Consider the following 15,041-nt stretch of genomic DNA (forward strand, 5'->3'; position numbering starts at 1 on the left):
CTCTGGGAAATAAAAACAAAGACAAAAAGGAGAGTAGGCTCATGGGGATGGCAGGCTAGGGTGTGCATATGTGCAGGCAGGTCAAACAGGCAGGTTCTGTGGAGAAACTGGGAGCAAGAGAAGTGAGGGAGTTGGCCAAGCAATATTCAGTTTAATGCAGAAGCAAGGGCAAGAGTAAGGGCCCCAGGTGGGAGCCTGGTGTCTTTCTGATGTGGGCCAGGTCAGAGGGGCTGGGGCAAAAAGAGGAAGAGGAGGAGCCATGCAGACAGGGGAATAGAGGTGGGGATGGGGGATGGGCAATACAGGATTTTGACTGGCAACTGGATATGATCTGGAAGCTTAAAGAGACCCCTCTAGCACTGGGTTGAAAATGGACAGTGGAGGAAGGTGAGTGTGGAAACGGAAAAAACCAAATGACTTCTTAAACAGGAATCCTATCAGAAAGTATGCAAACCTCTTTGGTTCACACTGTTTTAATCAAGACTTTGAGTTAGAAGACCCAAAACACAGCACCACATCCTGTCCAGCCCCTCTCTCGCGCGCTCCATGTCTTGAAGGGAAAACTCAGCCATTCTCCCCAACACTGGCTGCAATGTTCCTAGCACGTGGCTTCTCCCACTTGGGTGGAACATTTAAGTTGACTCGGTAGTCCCCTGAGGGGGCCGTATGGTTATATCACAGAAGACAAATCATCAAGTCAAAGGGGGCACTGGGGCAAACGCAGGGTTGGAAGTTGCAGAAGTAGTTCTGGAATGCTTAGGGGTGCAAGCCAAGAACAGTGTCAAGAAAGGGAGCCACCACTGGGGTCTTATAGTCGATGTATCTGAACTCCATGTCCAGTGGATACATGGAGCTTATCTTCTTCATTCCTGTTTTGTAAGAGAGAGAGATCTGTTTTTTTTTTTTTTTTTTTTTTTTTTTTTTAAGAAAGAGAGAGTGCTGCTACAAAAGAGAGTATCAAAAACCAAGACTCAAGACTTCAGGGCCATAGTTAAGGGTGAATTTGATACTTCTAAGGAATTGTGTTTGTAGCCCAGGCAAACATGGGGAAGTCAGCAAGAATTCTTAGGGCCCGGGACTCCTGGGTGGCTCAGCGGTTGAGCATCTGCCTTTGGCTCAGGGTGTGATCTGGGAATCCCGGGATCGAGTTCCACATCAGGCTCCCTGCATGGAGCCTGCTTCTCCCTCTGCCTAGGTCTCTCTCTCTTTCTCTCTCTCTCTCTGTCTGTCTGTCATGAATAAATAAATAAAATCTTGAAAAAAAAGGAATTTTTAGGGCCTTCTCCATTCTTTCACATGACTGAGAATGTAGGAGCACAGATGTTAGAAGAAATCCTAAGAGAGATCCCTGTCCTAAAAAGGGAGGGCTCTAGGTCTCTGCTGAACCAAGTAAAGCCATCAGAAAGTTTAAATGGGAGTAGAGGGAAATATCTACTCACAGGAGACTAGAAACAACGTCGGAAGATCATTTAGCCAGAGGATGGCAAATAGGTTGCAGACCTCATTGCCTACTGGGAGTAACTTCTGGAGAGCTGAGGTGAAGGATTCTGAAGCCACATCTGGTATTGGTATAGACGTGGTACCAAGCGGTGCCCACGGACCACGTAGCTATCATTCCTGACCAGCCCGTCCTCTTGCCTTCGTATTTGTCTACATTTAAATCATCTTAGAAAGATGAGGTGCTATTCTATTTTTAAGAGGTTTGCAGAGGACATTATATAAACTTCTTTCAGAAATGCAAAGATTTGTTATGTAAAATAAATTCTCCTTGCATTATCCAAGGCTTTGTTACTTTAATGTAAAGTTCTTTTCTTTTGTCTTGGCCTCGGTGGAGAGTGGAGGATGCCAGGTCCTGGGAACCCATTGTGGTGTCCTGGCCACCACCTGGTTGTAGACCTTGGACTCTCCCCTTGCTCTGGCCATTGACTCCATCAATTCAGGGCTTCTTCTCCCTCGGCAGACTCTTCCCCATGTTTGTCGCCTATGGTGGCAAACTGAGGTCTTCAGACTGAGAGACAGAAAGATGAGATGGTGGGTCATGGAGAACCTGTGCTCTTTTCCTGGATCTGCCACAGATTCCTTTGAGGCCTTTTTTTTTTTTTTCTTTATCTTTCAGAGGCTGATGATCCTCAACTGTAAAACAAGAGGGATTTTAACCGAGGCACAAGGGCAGGACTGAGATCATATTTTATATGTTCAGTGCATAGTTAAGAGATGGAGGGATCCCTGGGTGGCACAGCGGTTTAGCGCCTGCCTTTGGCCCGGGGCGTGATCCTGGAAACCCGGGATCGAATCCCACGTCGGGCTCCCGGTGCATGGAGCCTGCTTCTCCCTCTGCCTATGTCTCTACTTCTCTCTCTCTCTGTGTGACTATAATAAATAAATAAAAAAAAAAATTAAAAAAAAAAAAAAGAGATGGAGAGTTGGCATCTTGTATCAAAAGGAGCTGTAACCCCCACGCTGGTAAGAGTCACAGGCAGAGGTGATATCTAATATTCTCTCCATTTGAAATGTTGCATCAAAGATCCCTCCCTCTGTATTGATCACTGTGTCTCATGCTCACAGCTGCAAGATGGGACAAAGCACTCCTCAAAGGGCAACTTTCAGTTCTTACAGAGAACAGACCCATCTTAATATTAAAGGACCTATATTAATCAACTTTGTAGAAAATGACTGAGGTAGACCAAAAACGTAACCTGTGGGAGAAAGAGGAAGTAGCATTGTTAAAATTACCCTGAAAGCCTTGAGTTATGAAAAGAGGAGACATCGTTCTAGAGGATCTCCTTGTCTTTTAAGGTCACGAATCAGAGGCAGTATTCTTGGGAGACAGGACACAGTCCCTGAGGCACCCAGGAACAGGCAGTGGCGGCAGACCTTGTCCTGGCTGTGGTCCAGGGGAACTTTGGTTTTACTGACTGTATTCGTTCTTAGGGCTGCTAGTTTCACAAGCTACGTGGCTGAAAACAACTGGAATTTATTCTTTCACAGATTTGGAGGCTAGGAGCTCAAAATCAAGGTGTCAGCAGGGCCCTGTTCCCTCCAAAGGCTCTACGGAAGAATCTTCCCTTGCATCTTCCAGTTTCTGGTGGTCCCAGGTGTTCCCTGGCTCATGACAGCATCCCCCCCCCCATGTCTGCCTCCATTGTCACATGGCCTTCTTCCCTGTGTGTCCTCTCTCCTCTCTCCTCCTCTTGCTCCTCCTTCTTCTTCTTCAAGATTTATTTATATTAGAGAGAGAGAGAGAGAGTGAGAGAGAGCAAGTGAGCTGGGGGAGGGGTAGAGGGAGAGAGAGAGAAGGAGAGAAGCAGACTCCATGCTGAGCATGGAGCTCGATGTGGGGCTCAATCTCATGACCTTGAGAGCATGACCTGAGCTGAAATCCAGAGTCAGAGGCTTAGCTAACTGAGCCATCCAGGCACCCCTTCTCTTGTCTTCTTATACAGGCACCAGTCATTGGATTTAGGGCCCACTCTAAATTAGGATGATTTCATCTTGAAGTCCTCAACATCTTCATAGACCCCATTTCTTTTTTTGTTGTTGTTGCTTTTTAAGATTCTATCCATTCATTCATGAGAGACACACAGAGAGAGGCACAGGCACAGGCAGAGGGAGAAGCAGGCTCTGATGTGGGATTTGATCCCTGGGCCAGGATTGTGCCCTGAATCAAAGGCAGACACTCAACCGCTGAACCACTCAGGCATCCTGATAGACCCTATTTCTAAATAAGATCACATCCTGAGGTTCCAGGTGAATGGAGGACACTACTTAACTCACCACACAAGCATTGTTTGAAGTTTAAAAAAAAAAAGAGAGAGAGATTGTACTCCTGTAGTACTTAGTATATTAAAAAAACAAATGAAACAATCACAAAAAAGAATGTTCTAGGAAGCCAGTACATATGTGTACACACACACACACACACACACATTTGCTTGCTTACGTTGGCTGAATTGTAGGTGAGGTGATTGATGGGAGGAGAAGGGAATATAATAATGATACGTAACCCCTGTAGAGTGCTTACTATCTGCCAGACACTGTTTCAAGTGCTTTTACATATTAAATCACTTAATCCTCATAGCAATCTTATAAAGTAGGTGATACTATCATTCCCATTTTACAGGTGAGAAAACAGAGGCACAGAAAGGTGAAGTTACTTGCTCAAGCTTCCAGGGGAAACCTGGGATTGGGATCCAGACAGTCTGACCCAGAAACCGTGCTCATAACTGCCCTGCCGTCCTGTGTAAGGCACACAGAGGAGATGTAGGCCTGCTTCAAGAAACTTCTCACCACTTCCTAAACACACACAGACAGGCATGCTCTCTCTCCCCTCCAAATAGAACAGCAATGAATGCGCACGTAGCTTCTATGGTTAGGTGTGCTTGGAACATGTCATCTGCAGAATCTATTTGACCAGATATGGCCAGACACTTACTCAGAACAGATGAAGCGCCAGTGTGGGCTGAGCAAGACGCCGTTGTTCATGCACATCACCGACTGCCCTTACAGACCACACGTGATTTCCACCAACCAGAGTGTGACGTGGTACGGGTTGAAGAGTAGCCACATATCTAGGGGGATGGGGGGGCTCACTTAGAGCAGCTTCTAGCAAATTGCTGCTAAGCTGCAGCTGTGGTTGACTTGGTACCTTAAACAAGCAACACACAGCGAATGAAGGAAAGGGAATTAGTAGGCATATTCAAGATAAGAAGAAGAAGGACGGTAGGGTTTACAGAACTGCCAGGTGCTGTGCTGGGTAGAGCACCTCATTCAGTCTTCACTTCAACCTTCTGAATCATCAGTAGCCCCAGGGCTGGGATGATGACTAATAATAAAGTGGTAGGTTATCCTATGATAAAAACGGCTAGGTAAACTTGCTCCAGGGGCTCCCACAACCTCCACAGTGGACTCTGCTCTCTGGCGCCACGCATACTCAGTGAGGACAAATCTGTCTGGCAACCATGACCTAAATGAACATTCAGGACATTTTTACTGTGGGAGCTTGGTGTGTGTGGCTTTTTGGGTAATTTCCCTCACCTAAATAACTTCTTGAGCGAAGACAGGTCCTTCAAGTGCACAGCCTGAAGCTCTAGGGGGTGGGGGGCGGGGGGAAGGCAACCTCCCCATAGGGCAAGAAACCACAGGCTAAAGCAGCCTAGTGACGGTCAGGCTGTTTGTACCCTCAGGGGCCAGATCGAGAGCAGGAAAGCGTACATACCTCCTGGCTTTTCCTGCTCTCCTGTAGGAACGGGTTTGATTGACAAGAGCATCCCACAAGATGATGTGGTGCTGACCCTGGAGGCTGAGTCATGGGCTCTGGAGTTAAACCGCCAACCTGCAAATCCCAGCTGCATCACTTCCCAGCTGTATGCCGTTGGCAAGGTCCTTAACTCGGCAAGGTCCTTAACTTGGGGGCGGGTCCTTAGTTTCTTCATCTGTAAAATGGGCATGACAATGAAAGGTACCTGCCAAAGGCTGTGTGTGAGGATTCCTGCGGTTACTCTGCAGCGCATGCTCTGCGTAGGGCTTACTGCTTGGGGCCAGGAAATGTTAGTCATCATTACTGAGATATCACCAGTGGAATTCTGTGCAATCGCTTCCCTTCTGGAGGTGAGGTGTGATGCTGACATCATTCAGCCGGGCTCCAGAGAGTTCCTTTGTGTTCAGTTCACCCCCTGGTGTACAAGGAGCTATTACCCATCTGCCAGCCTCAGGTGAGAAATAGCAAAGGAAGAGGAGTCTTTTTAGAGACCCACTTTTGAAATGTCTCCATCTGACCCCTTCAAAACGGAGGGCTCTAAGTCCCAGAGGCCCCGCTGGTGTTTCTTTTCTGATAACTAGAGCAGGTTTCTCTCCCCACAGGGGCCTCTTTCTTTCCCCTGAACCAGAAGGGAAGGTCCCCTTTCTGTCCTCAGTAATGGGCAAGAACAACGTTCCATTGACGACGTGAATGGAGCATTTCTTACCCTGAGACTCTTGCTGCTGCAGACGCAGGGACCTTTTCTCTCTCCCTTGGCTTCTGAAGAAGATGATTCCAGGTCTCCAGAGGCCACTGGCGCAGGGCGGCTCAGGATTTCTGATCCTGGCACAGTCTGAGGAAGGGAAGCTGCGCAGTTGCAGAGCGTCTGTAACAGGCCATTTGGCCTATGATTTCTGACATGCCCAAGTCCCAGAATTGTCCCGTGTCACCTGCCCCTGGGCCTGCCCTCACCACCTCCTTTCACATGCCCTCCCTTACTCTGCTTCATTTTCCATCAGAGCACTTGGCACCACCTGGTCCATTTCTACTAATGTGTTTATTGTTTGCTCTCCCTCTTGTGGGGGCATGGGCTCCAGGAGGGTCCGGATTCTGACCTGTTTGTTGCCGAATCCCCCAGGGTCTAGCACAGTGACTGGCAGATGGTAGGTGCCCACTGGATAGCTAGTGAATGCATGCATGCATGCATGAATGAATGAATGAAGGCTGAAAAGTCTTTTTGGTTTCCCTCCAAAGTCCAGAAAATGCCTTTCTGATAAATGGATAACTGAAGTCTAGTTGCAATTATTCTGGGCTTCTAGAATGGCCTGGGATTGAATCAGTCAACCAACTGGCATGTTCCTTCCATGGCCTGGCAAACTCGAGACACAGGTTATGACTGGATCCCTGCTCTCTGAGCAGAGTTTGGCTGGTGAGACAAAGCTCATGAAGGACACAGTGAAAGGAATCCCAGCAGAAGAGAAGGTCTTCAGCAACTGGGATGCTGTGGGGGCAGCTTCAGCAGCCTCTTTGTTTATCCTGGCTGTCTTTAGGGAGAAGGAAGCCAGGCGACTGTCTGGTGCTGAGGGACATGGGTCCTTCAGGTGTCTAGTTTCTTGGCGCTCTCTGCAGAGACTACCCAGAAACCACACTGATGTTTCCAGGAAGTGTGCACTGACTGCCTGTCTTCTGTAGGTTTTTTCCCCTCTTCCTTTTCTATCTCACTGCTTCTTGCAAATTAAAAAGCGCATCAGCAAGCGAGGTTAAAAATAATCAAACCACAGCTAAAGGAAGGCGCTATCAACAGAAGAATGGGGAAAAAATTGAGTTGAATATTGTTCCACGGTGCTTCATACATAGGCCCTATGATTATTCATTCTATGAAACCCGGGGGCCTAGGGGAATTAATGAGGCCACCATCACTTGGCCTTTTACACTGTGTAAATGGGCCATAAAAAGTAGCATTTGTTTTAGGGCCAGAACCTGGAAAGGAGGGAAGTTGTCAATGAAAAGGGAAAACCCCCAGGTCCAGTTTTCCTAGATTGTAAATGGTCACTGTTGTCCAGTAGCTCCTCTGCTAATCGAAATCGCCTTGGCGCATCAGGGGGTTCTAAAGGAACGGAAGATATGAGGACCCTAAGAATGTAGGATCGAGGTTCTCCAACAGACCAGGCTCACCAGCCCGAAACTGGGTGTCTGGGGGAGGAGCGGGAGCTTCTGAAAGGTCAGAGCTTCAAGCTGGGGCTGGGCAGGGAGGTGGGGAGTGGGGGGGACGTGGCACTCATCTCAGAGAGGGTTTATGCCACTTCAGTGTTTTCAAGGCTCCCAGTATATTAGAACATGAAAAGATGTCTAAATGGGGCCACAAAAACTGTGATATGCTTAAAAATAATTATACTTAACAAATCAGACCTTTTAATACCCAAGCAACCCAAGAAAACAAGTGAATGGTGTTATCCACAAAGTAAATCCAGGACTTGTTAAAAGTATGAATAGAGCTAGATGGGTGCTGGGGATTAAGGAGGGCACTTGTTATGATGAGCACTGGGTGTTGTATGTAAGTGATGAATCACTGTATTCTACTCCTGAAACCAGTATTACACCATATGTTAACTAACTAGAATTTAAATAAAAATCTGGAAAAAAAAAAGTATGATTTTAGGGCCTGCTGCATGCAGGTGGCAAGGATCACATGGGACATGCATGCGTGCCTGCCAGGATCTTCTATTATGTTGGTGGTTCTCCTTGACCCTATGGGTAGCTCAGTTAGAGATTATTGTTAAGTCTAAATTTGAGTTCTTCTTGAATGGGGAGCCCTCCCCTCCCCACTCCGATGCTCTGGGCAAGGAAGCCACTTCTAGTTATCCTACCATACTTGTTATTGCTTGTCCTGCTTTGCTGTCTGGTAAGACACCGAAGGGCCTCCTTTCTGGGCCTCGCCTCCAGGCGCCGAGGGTGGGGTAGCCTAGGATGAGTTGGCAGCTCCGTTGCTGGCTCCTTGGGGCCTCTCCAAAGCCAGGGTTTGTTCAGGATATTTTCTGAGTCACCCTTGGTGATAAGACAGGCAGGAGCCTCTAAGCAAGTCAGGTTTTAGATTCTTACCGTCAAGAGGTTTGATTTCAGAATTTGCAAGTTCTTTAACAAAACTATAGTAGCTTGGACAGAGCTGTAATCATTCTGGGAGCCAAAACAGCAGAGACAGTGATAAACAGAGTGCAGAACCCACTGCATAAGACTGAAGGACGCTTTATTCTCTGGCTCCCCACTGCTGTATTAATTTATTCATTCAACCAATATTTACTGAGTCCCTTCTAAGAGCCAGGCTCCATGCTAAGTACTGGAGGAGTAATGGTGAGCAAACGTAGACCTAAGCCCCTCCTGAGTGAAGTCCACTATGTAGTGGGGGGGCTAGGGACCCTAACTGGAAATCACAAAGCACTGTAAATAGCCACAGCAGCATGTGCTCTAAAGGAGAGGTACATGCTACTATGAGCACCTACTATGGGGTTTGGCTTAACTAGGAGGGACAGAGAAGGATCTCTGAAAACCAGATATTGAGCTGGATCTAAGGGATGAGAAGGAAAAGAGAGGGAGACTCTTTTTGGAAGCAACAATGCATGTGCAAAGGCCCTGAGGTGGGACAGAAGGGAATATGAAACCCTGAGAAGGGAGTAGGGCTGGAGCAGGGTGGTGGAGATTTAGGGTCATGCCTGGGGCACATTGGAGCTGGGGCAGGATGGGGAGGGCTAGCATGGTCTGCAAGAAGGAGGCCGCTTTCAAAGGGCTTTTCTTTCAGCCTCAGAGCAGTGGGAAGTCACTGAAAGGCTTTAAGGGGGGGGCAGGGAGGAGACTGGGGATGTCTGAGTCACATTAGCATTTTGAAAGATCACTTTGGCTGCAGTGCTAACATCTCTGAAGGTAATTTCTGCTTCATAAGCAGGGCCAGGATTCAGTTACTGGAAGTAGAAGCTGGTGAGGTGCAGCCCGGTGAGGTGCAGCCCGACGTGGGTTTGAATCCCAACCTATTGCTTCATTTCCAGCGTGGCCTTGGGCAAGCCGGCTTTTCAGACTCTCAGTTTCCTCCTATATAAAGTGAGGATAATGATACCCCCTTGCGCGTTCATGTGAGGGATAAGGAAATTTCAGTAAATAAATAGTGTGTCCTGACATACTGCAAACCTCCGTTGGGATTTTTAAAAGTAGAAACCTGCTTTGATATTACACAGAGTACGAAAAGGCCAAAATTCAGCCCGCCATATGGACTTTCAGCTTTACATGTAGGAAATATTTTGGACGTCACCTGAACTTCACCTTCCTACAGATGGATACTCTGGAAATACCTTCTCCTGCTTCTCTAAACAACACGATAATGAAACAACCGCGTATTAAACTGTTTGTACAAGGTGCTGCAGCCACGCCTTCTGATTTTGGCATTTATCAGATGACAAACCATGGAAAGATGAGCAACCAGAAAACATACAAGTGACAAGGGAGCATCACAAACATAGAAACAAGCCATTGGCTGTGGGTTAAGCACGTTTGTGGGTGATGAGTAAGAGTCTGCTGCGTGTCTTATATTTATCTGGACAGGGGCTGCTAAGTAAGCCTCTGTTTTGATCAGTCCAGGTTTGGACATTCCAGGGCTGTCATCTAAACAGCGCAGGGCCCTGCTGTCATGGCACTCCAGATGACCTTAGGTCAAGGGTCTTGTCCAAAAGACTCAAGAGCCAACTTTAAGAGGCTCCCAAAGGCCAGTGAGAAAACAATGTGAGCACCGAAGAGACAAAATATGTCAACTGTATTTAATTTCTGGAGTCTGTAATGACATTGACAAAAATATTGATCACCACTGCAAGGTGATAGGAAACCAATATGTTCTCTGGAAAATTTGGGAATAAAGGAAAAGAATCTAACATTTACCCTGTCTTTCTGACATAAACTGTGCCAGATAGTAGCTGAGATGCAGTTCATCTTTATGGAAACATTGCCACTGACAAATGGGGAAGGAATGACAGAGCTAGATTATCACCTCTGTGTAACCCTTAATAAACCAAGGAATCTAGACATTAATCATCAATGGCTGCTAATATCGTAAAAAGGGAGAAAGGACCCCCTTCGCACTCCTACCCTCATGTGCCGCCTGATTTGGAAGCACACAAAGACATCATATTTTGCCAAGAACAAAAAAATATTGAACTGGAAACAAGTGAACTAGACACAACCACAAATTTTTAGAAAAGGTAAAGGTGTTAAATAACATAAGCAGTGAGAAGCAACATGGCAAAGGACCCAGTTCCAAAAACAAAACAAAACAAAACAAAAAACAAAAACAGAATTACAAGAGGCAAAGGAGATAGAGGGGAAATGCATAGACTTTATAACCCATATATTACCCAACGACAATGTATGGATTAAAATAAGCTGTAAAAATCTTTTTTAAACATCAGTGAGAAACTTCAACGCTTGATGGGATATTTCATGATTTTAAGGAATTATTAATTTTTTAGTTATTAATTTTTTAGTTGATACCATTATGGTATCATGGTTCAGTTAAAAATTATTTTTTTTAGCAACGCAAAGTAACATGTGTGCAGGTGAATGGTATGCTATCTGCAATCTGCTTCAAAATAATAGAAGGAGGGATGGGAGGATGGGGAGGGTAGGAAGCACATTAGCCATTAGCTGATAATTATTGAAGGTGGGCCATGGTCTCATGGGAGTTCAATATATTCCTTAAAAGAAAATTCAAAAATAAATCTATTGACCAATCCAAAACCTGTTGATCACTTTCTTGTAATATTTAGCTATTGTTGATAGTATTATACTAACATGAAGTCCCTCTTGGGCGATTCATCCCTTCACTTTCATGGGAGGTCTAAGGCTTGGCCTTGGAGATTAGGAAATGTGGGTTCGAATCTTGCCTTCCCACTCCCCAGCTGAGTGATCTTGGGACTTCAGCTCTCCGGGTCTCCCTGTACTCCTTTGGGACATGAGGGGCAGGGATGCTTTCTAACATCCTGCTGGCTGTGTTTGCTTAGAGTGATGAAGAGATTTGGGTTCTATGGTCTGTCTGGGTTGGAATCTCAGTTTTCCAGTATGTATGAAATTTACTTTCATAATAAAGTAAATTTACTGAATTTAAATCCCCCCCCCCCAGGGCTTCAGCTTCCAGACTTAGGAGAATGGAAAGAATAGTAATGCTTACCCCAAAGGGATCTTGCAGAGATTAAATGAGACACTGAACGCCTCGCTTCCAGCTCTGGGAGGGGCAGAGGGTGGAATGGTAAAGAACATGCTGGGGCTAAGCTGTTTGGAGTCCAGCGGGGGTTGGGGGGTGGATCCCAGACAACACTCAGACAACCCTACATAAGAAGGAGGATTTCGAACAACTAGAACTACGAAGAAAACCCAACGCAGGGATTTCATGGAGGGCTGCTTTCAGCAAGGTGGATGGCAACTCTTTAAATACGTTGGTTGGGCTGAAGGAAGTGCCCGAATGTATTGACCACATATCCATCTATCATGTCTCCACATGTGGCACAGGGGCTGGGTGGGGGGGGGGGGGGAGTGCTTTGAGGAAGGTTTGAATTGTTCTGGCATCTGGTGGCTAAAGGCTAGGGATTGTGTGCAACATCCCTCAATGCTATATCCCCACACCAAAAAAAAAAAAAAAAAAAAGAAAAAAAGAAAGAAAAAAAAAAAAGGAAAAAAAAAGAAAAAGAAAACCCCCAAAACAATCAAGTCCAAAATGTGGATATTGGCAGGGTCTAGAAACCTTCAGAGAGAGAGAGAGAGAGAGAACATCAGGGCAAGGGGCCTGGGTCAGAAGGTCAGAAGGGAGCTTGTGTGTGTGTGTGTGTGGGGGGGGGGGTAGGTGGGGATGGGGGGTGGGGAGTGTGCAGGTGCCAAGGAAGGCCAGGGTGGTGAGAGAGGCAGGCCGCGCTCCGGAGGAGAGGGCCCCTTTTAGGGCGCGGTGGGTGGGGATCTGGGAGCAGGGGACGAGGTTGAGTCGGGCGAGTCGGGTGCTGCGCGAGCCGTGCGATACCACAGCGGCGCCGTCGCCCGCCCGCATCCCTCGCCTTTGCATCCTTGCTCCTTTGCCCCCGCTCCAGGCCGGGCCTCGGCGCGGCCGCTGGAGCGCGCTCCTCCTGGCCGGCAGGGGGCGCCGGCCGCCACTTGGCCTCGGGCCGCCCGGGGCGGGCCTCCTCTTGCCGTGCCCCTTCCTCCTCTGTCCCCCTCCGGAGGAGTCGGGAAGGTGGCGGCGGCGGCGGCGGCGGCGGCGGCGGCGGTTGTCCCGGCCCGGCCGGTTGGTGCGGCCCGTCCGCCCGCGCCCCGCAGCGTCCGCGCCGCGCCCAGCGCAGCCGAGTGGAGCCGAGGCGGCGGGGGGGGTCCCGGCGCGGACGGCGCGCGCTGACGGAGGGCGGCGGCCGCGGCCAGGGCGGCCCGTGGGAGCGCGGGCCCCCGGCTCGGGCTGCGGCTCCGGCTGCGGCTCCGGCTGCGGCTCCCGCTCCGGCTCCCGCTCCGGCTCCGGCTCTCGCTCCCGCTCCCGCTCCCGCTCCCGGCCCTGCCGGCCTCCCGGCCCCGGGCGCCGCGGCCATGGCGGCCAGCGCCAAGCGGAAGCAGGAGGAGAAGCACCTGAAGATGCTGCGGGACATGACCGGCCTCCCGCACAACCGAAAGTGCTTCGACTGCGACCAGCGCGGCCCCACCTACGTGAACATGACGGTCGGCTCGTTCGTGTGCACGTCCTGCTCGGGCAGCCTGTGAGTGCGGGGCGGGTGGGGGCGGCGGGCGGCGGGCGGCGGGCGGGGGCCCTGCCCGGGGCCGGCGGGGCCGGCGGGGCGGGCGGGGCGGGGGCGCGCGCTCGGGCCGCGGCGGCCGTTGGGGCGCGGGCTCGCGGGCAGGGGCGGCGGAGGCCGGCGGGCCGGGGTGCGGGGGGCCCGGCGCGGAGCGGGCGGGGCGTGGGCGGAGGCGGCGCGGCGAGCATCGCTGGTCCCCGCGGGGCCCCGGCGCCGCCTCCCCCGGGCCTCGGCTCCTCTCCGGCGGGGCTGGCGCGGAGGGAGCGGGGCGAGGCTGGGCCGCGGGGGGCGGGGGGCGGGGGGGGTCCCCAGCGAGGCACCTGCCGGGCGCCCGGGGGACGGCGGAGCTGGACGGGGGAGGAACAGGGACGCGTAGCCGGGGCTCTTTTTTTTTTTTTTTTTTTCTTTTTGTCTTTTTCCTTATTTTAACTCCCATCCCCCTCCTCCCTCGGGTCGGCAGCACCTAGGTCACTGGGAGAGCGCGTGCACTTCGGGGACTAGCGGGGGATTGAAATGTCTTGGTGGCCACGGTTTGAATCCCGGGGCGGGGGACGGGGGGGGGGGTGGGTGGAAAGTTGGGATGAGGCTTCCTGGCGACCGAGGCAGGCCGAGGAGCAGACGTGGAGGCCCTGCGGGGTTTTAGCTCGTAGGGTCCAAAGAGACGTCCTTTGAGTTTCGGGGAAAGTTTCAGTGGGAAGGAGAGGGTGGCCCGAAGCTGTGTCATTGTCCGCTCGCTGGTGGCGACGGCCGCTAAGACTTCTCGGCAGGGGCGGCAGCTCCCCGGCCCGGCGGTGCGCGGCGAACGGGCACAGGCGGTGGGAACACAGCCCTGTCGGGGACCCGCTGCCCCGGGATGCTGTGTTTCCCCCTTTGCTGTGCGCGCAGACTCCGCCAAGGGTTTGTTTGACAGCGCGACTGTGATATCGCCCCATACTAAGATAGCCTTTTACATAGAATGTTTCAGGAATGTGGGTTTTAGGAAGAAATTTGTAGATGGTTTGGGAACGGATAAGTTGCTTTTCCGTACTGATTCTCCCGTATTCGAAGCGGTTCACTAAATATCCCTGAAGCGTGTGTTAGACCAAAACAGCGACTTTTGGGCTCTTTCCTCTGTGATATTTCCTTTCAAATAAAGTAATTTAGCCATTATATCCTCCCCCGCCCTTAAAAAAAAAAATCCATTGTCAGATTAATCCTGAGACAGAGTACATAATGTATTAGAAAACTCCTATTTGGAAAATGCAGGACGTGCCCGGCAGTGCATGATCTGCTTGCTTGCTTGCTTGCTTGATTTATTTATTTATTTATTTATTTATTTATTTATTTATTCTCTTCATGTTGGGCAACAAGGCGTTATTAGTCGTTGGCGAATGTTGTTTCTTCAACACACATGTACTGGGTGCCTTCTGTGTGAAGCCTTGGGGTGTGCTGATGGATACAGGAAAATCTCTGCTCCTTTGGTGCTTACGTTGTACTAGGGGAGGTGATAATACATAAGTAAATGAGAAAAATGTCCGGGTAAGTATGAGCTAGGATAGTAGGATAGGAGAGCCCTTGTTGAGAGGTTACTCTCAGATCCTAGTCAGGGAAGCACTCTGAGAAGCTGACAATTAGTGTTATTACTGAGTCACAACAGGGATCCCTGGGTGGCGCAGCGGTTTGGCGCCTGCCTTTGGCCCAGGGCGTGATCCTGGAGACCCGGGATCGAATCCCACGTCGGGCTCCCGGTGCATGGAGCCTGCTTCTCCCTCTGCCTGTGTCTCTGCCTCATTCTCTCTCTCTCTCTCTGTGACTATCACAAATAAATAAAAATTAAAAAAAAATATTAAAAAATAAATAAATAAATTACTGAGTCACAACAGAATCATAGAAATGAGTCGGATCTAGGAGATTTTCTGGTTCCTGCTTTACACTTCCATATGAAGTTAAGTGCCACGGATTAGGCAACTTTGGTTCTAAAATGAAACCAACAGACCACTGTTTTAAGTGTATTTGATTTTTATTATATG

General features: G+C 49.5%; 1 protein-coding gene and 1 long non-coding RNA gene across 12 annotated transcripts in view; one reads left to right on the plus strand and one right to left on the minus strand.

The window, feature by feature from the left end:
* LOC125753669 (uncharacterized) overlaps positions 1-11,777 on the minus strand; it is a 36,815-nt gene extending 25,038 nt beyond the window's left edge. For 3 of the 5 annotated variants that reach the window (XR_007406021.1, XR_007406023.1, XR_007406024.1), the window contains exons 1-4: positions 8,104-11,777; positions 5,964-6,089; positions 5,216-5,432; positions 4,433-4,568 (exon numbers count right to left, since the gene is read on the minus strand). This is a non-coding gene — a long non-coding RNA (uncharacterized LOC125753669). Of the gene's footprint in view, positions 1-4,432; positions 4,646-5,215; positions 5,433-5,963; positions 6,090-8,103 lie in introns of all 5 variants that reach the window. The other 2 variants (XR_007406022.1, XR_007406020.1) reach the window with 2 other exon arrangements.
* A 702-nt stretch (positions 11,778-12,479) lies between these two features.
* AGFG1 (ArfGAP with FG repeats 1) overlaps positions 12,480-15,041 on the plus strand; it is a 79,312-nt gene continuing 76,750 nt past the window's right edge. For 2 of the 7 annotated variants that reach the window (XM_025463289.3, XM_025463294.3), the window contains exon 1: positions 12,484-12,996. In XM_025463289.3, the coding sequence (XP_025319074.1) occupies positions 12,830-12,996 (167 nt within the window). In that variant the 5' untranslated portion in view covers positions 12,484-12,829. Of the gene's footprint in view, positions 12,997-15,041 lie in introns of all 7 variants that reach the window. The other 5 variants (XM_049101393.1, XM_025463287.3, XM_025463292.3 and 2 more) reach the window with 5 other exon arrangements.

The sequence above is a fragment of the Canis lupus genome, chromosome 25 (genome assembly GCF_003254725.2).
Source record: "Canis lupus dingo isolate Sandy chromosome 25, ASM325472v2, whole genome shotgun sequence".
In the NCBI taxonomy this organism is placed as follows: Eukaryota; Metazoa; Chordata; class Mammalia; order Carnivora; family Canidae; genus Canis; species Canis lupus.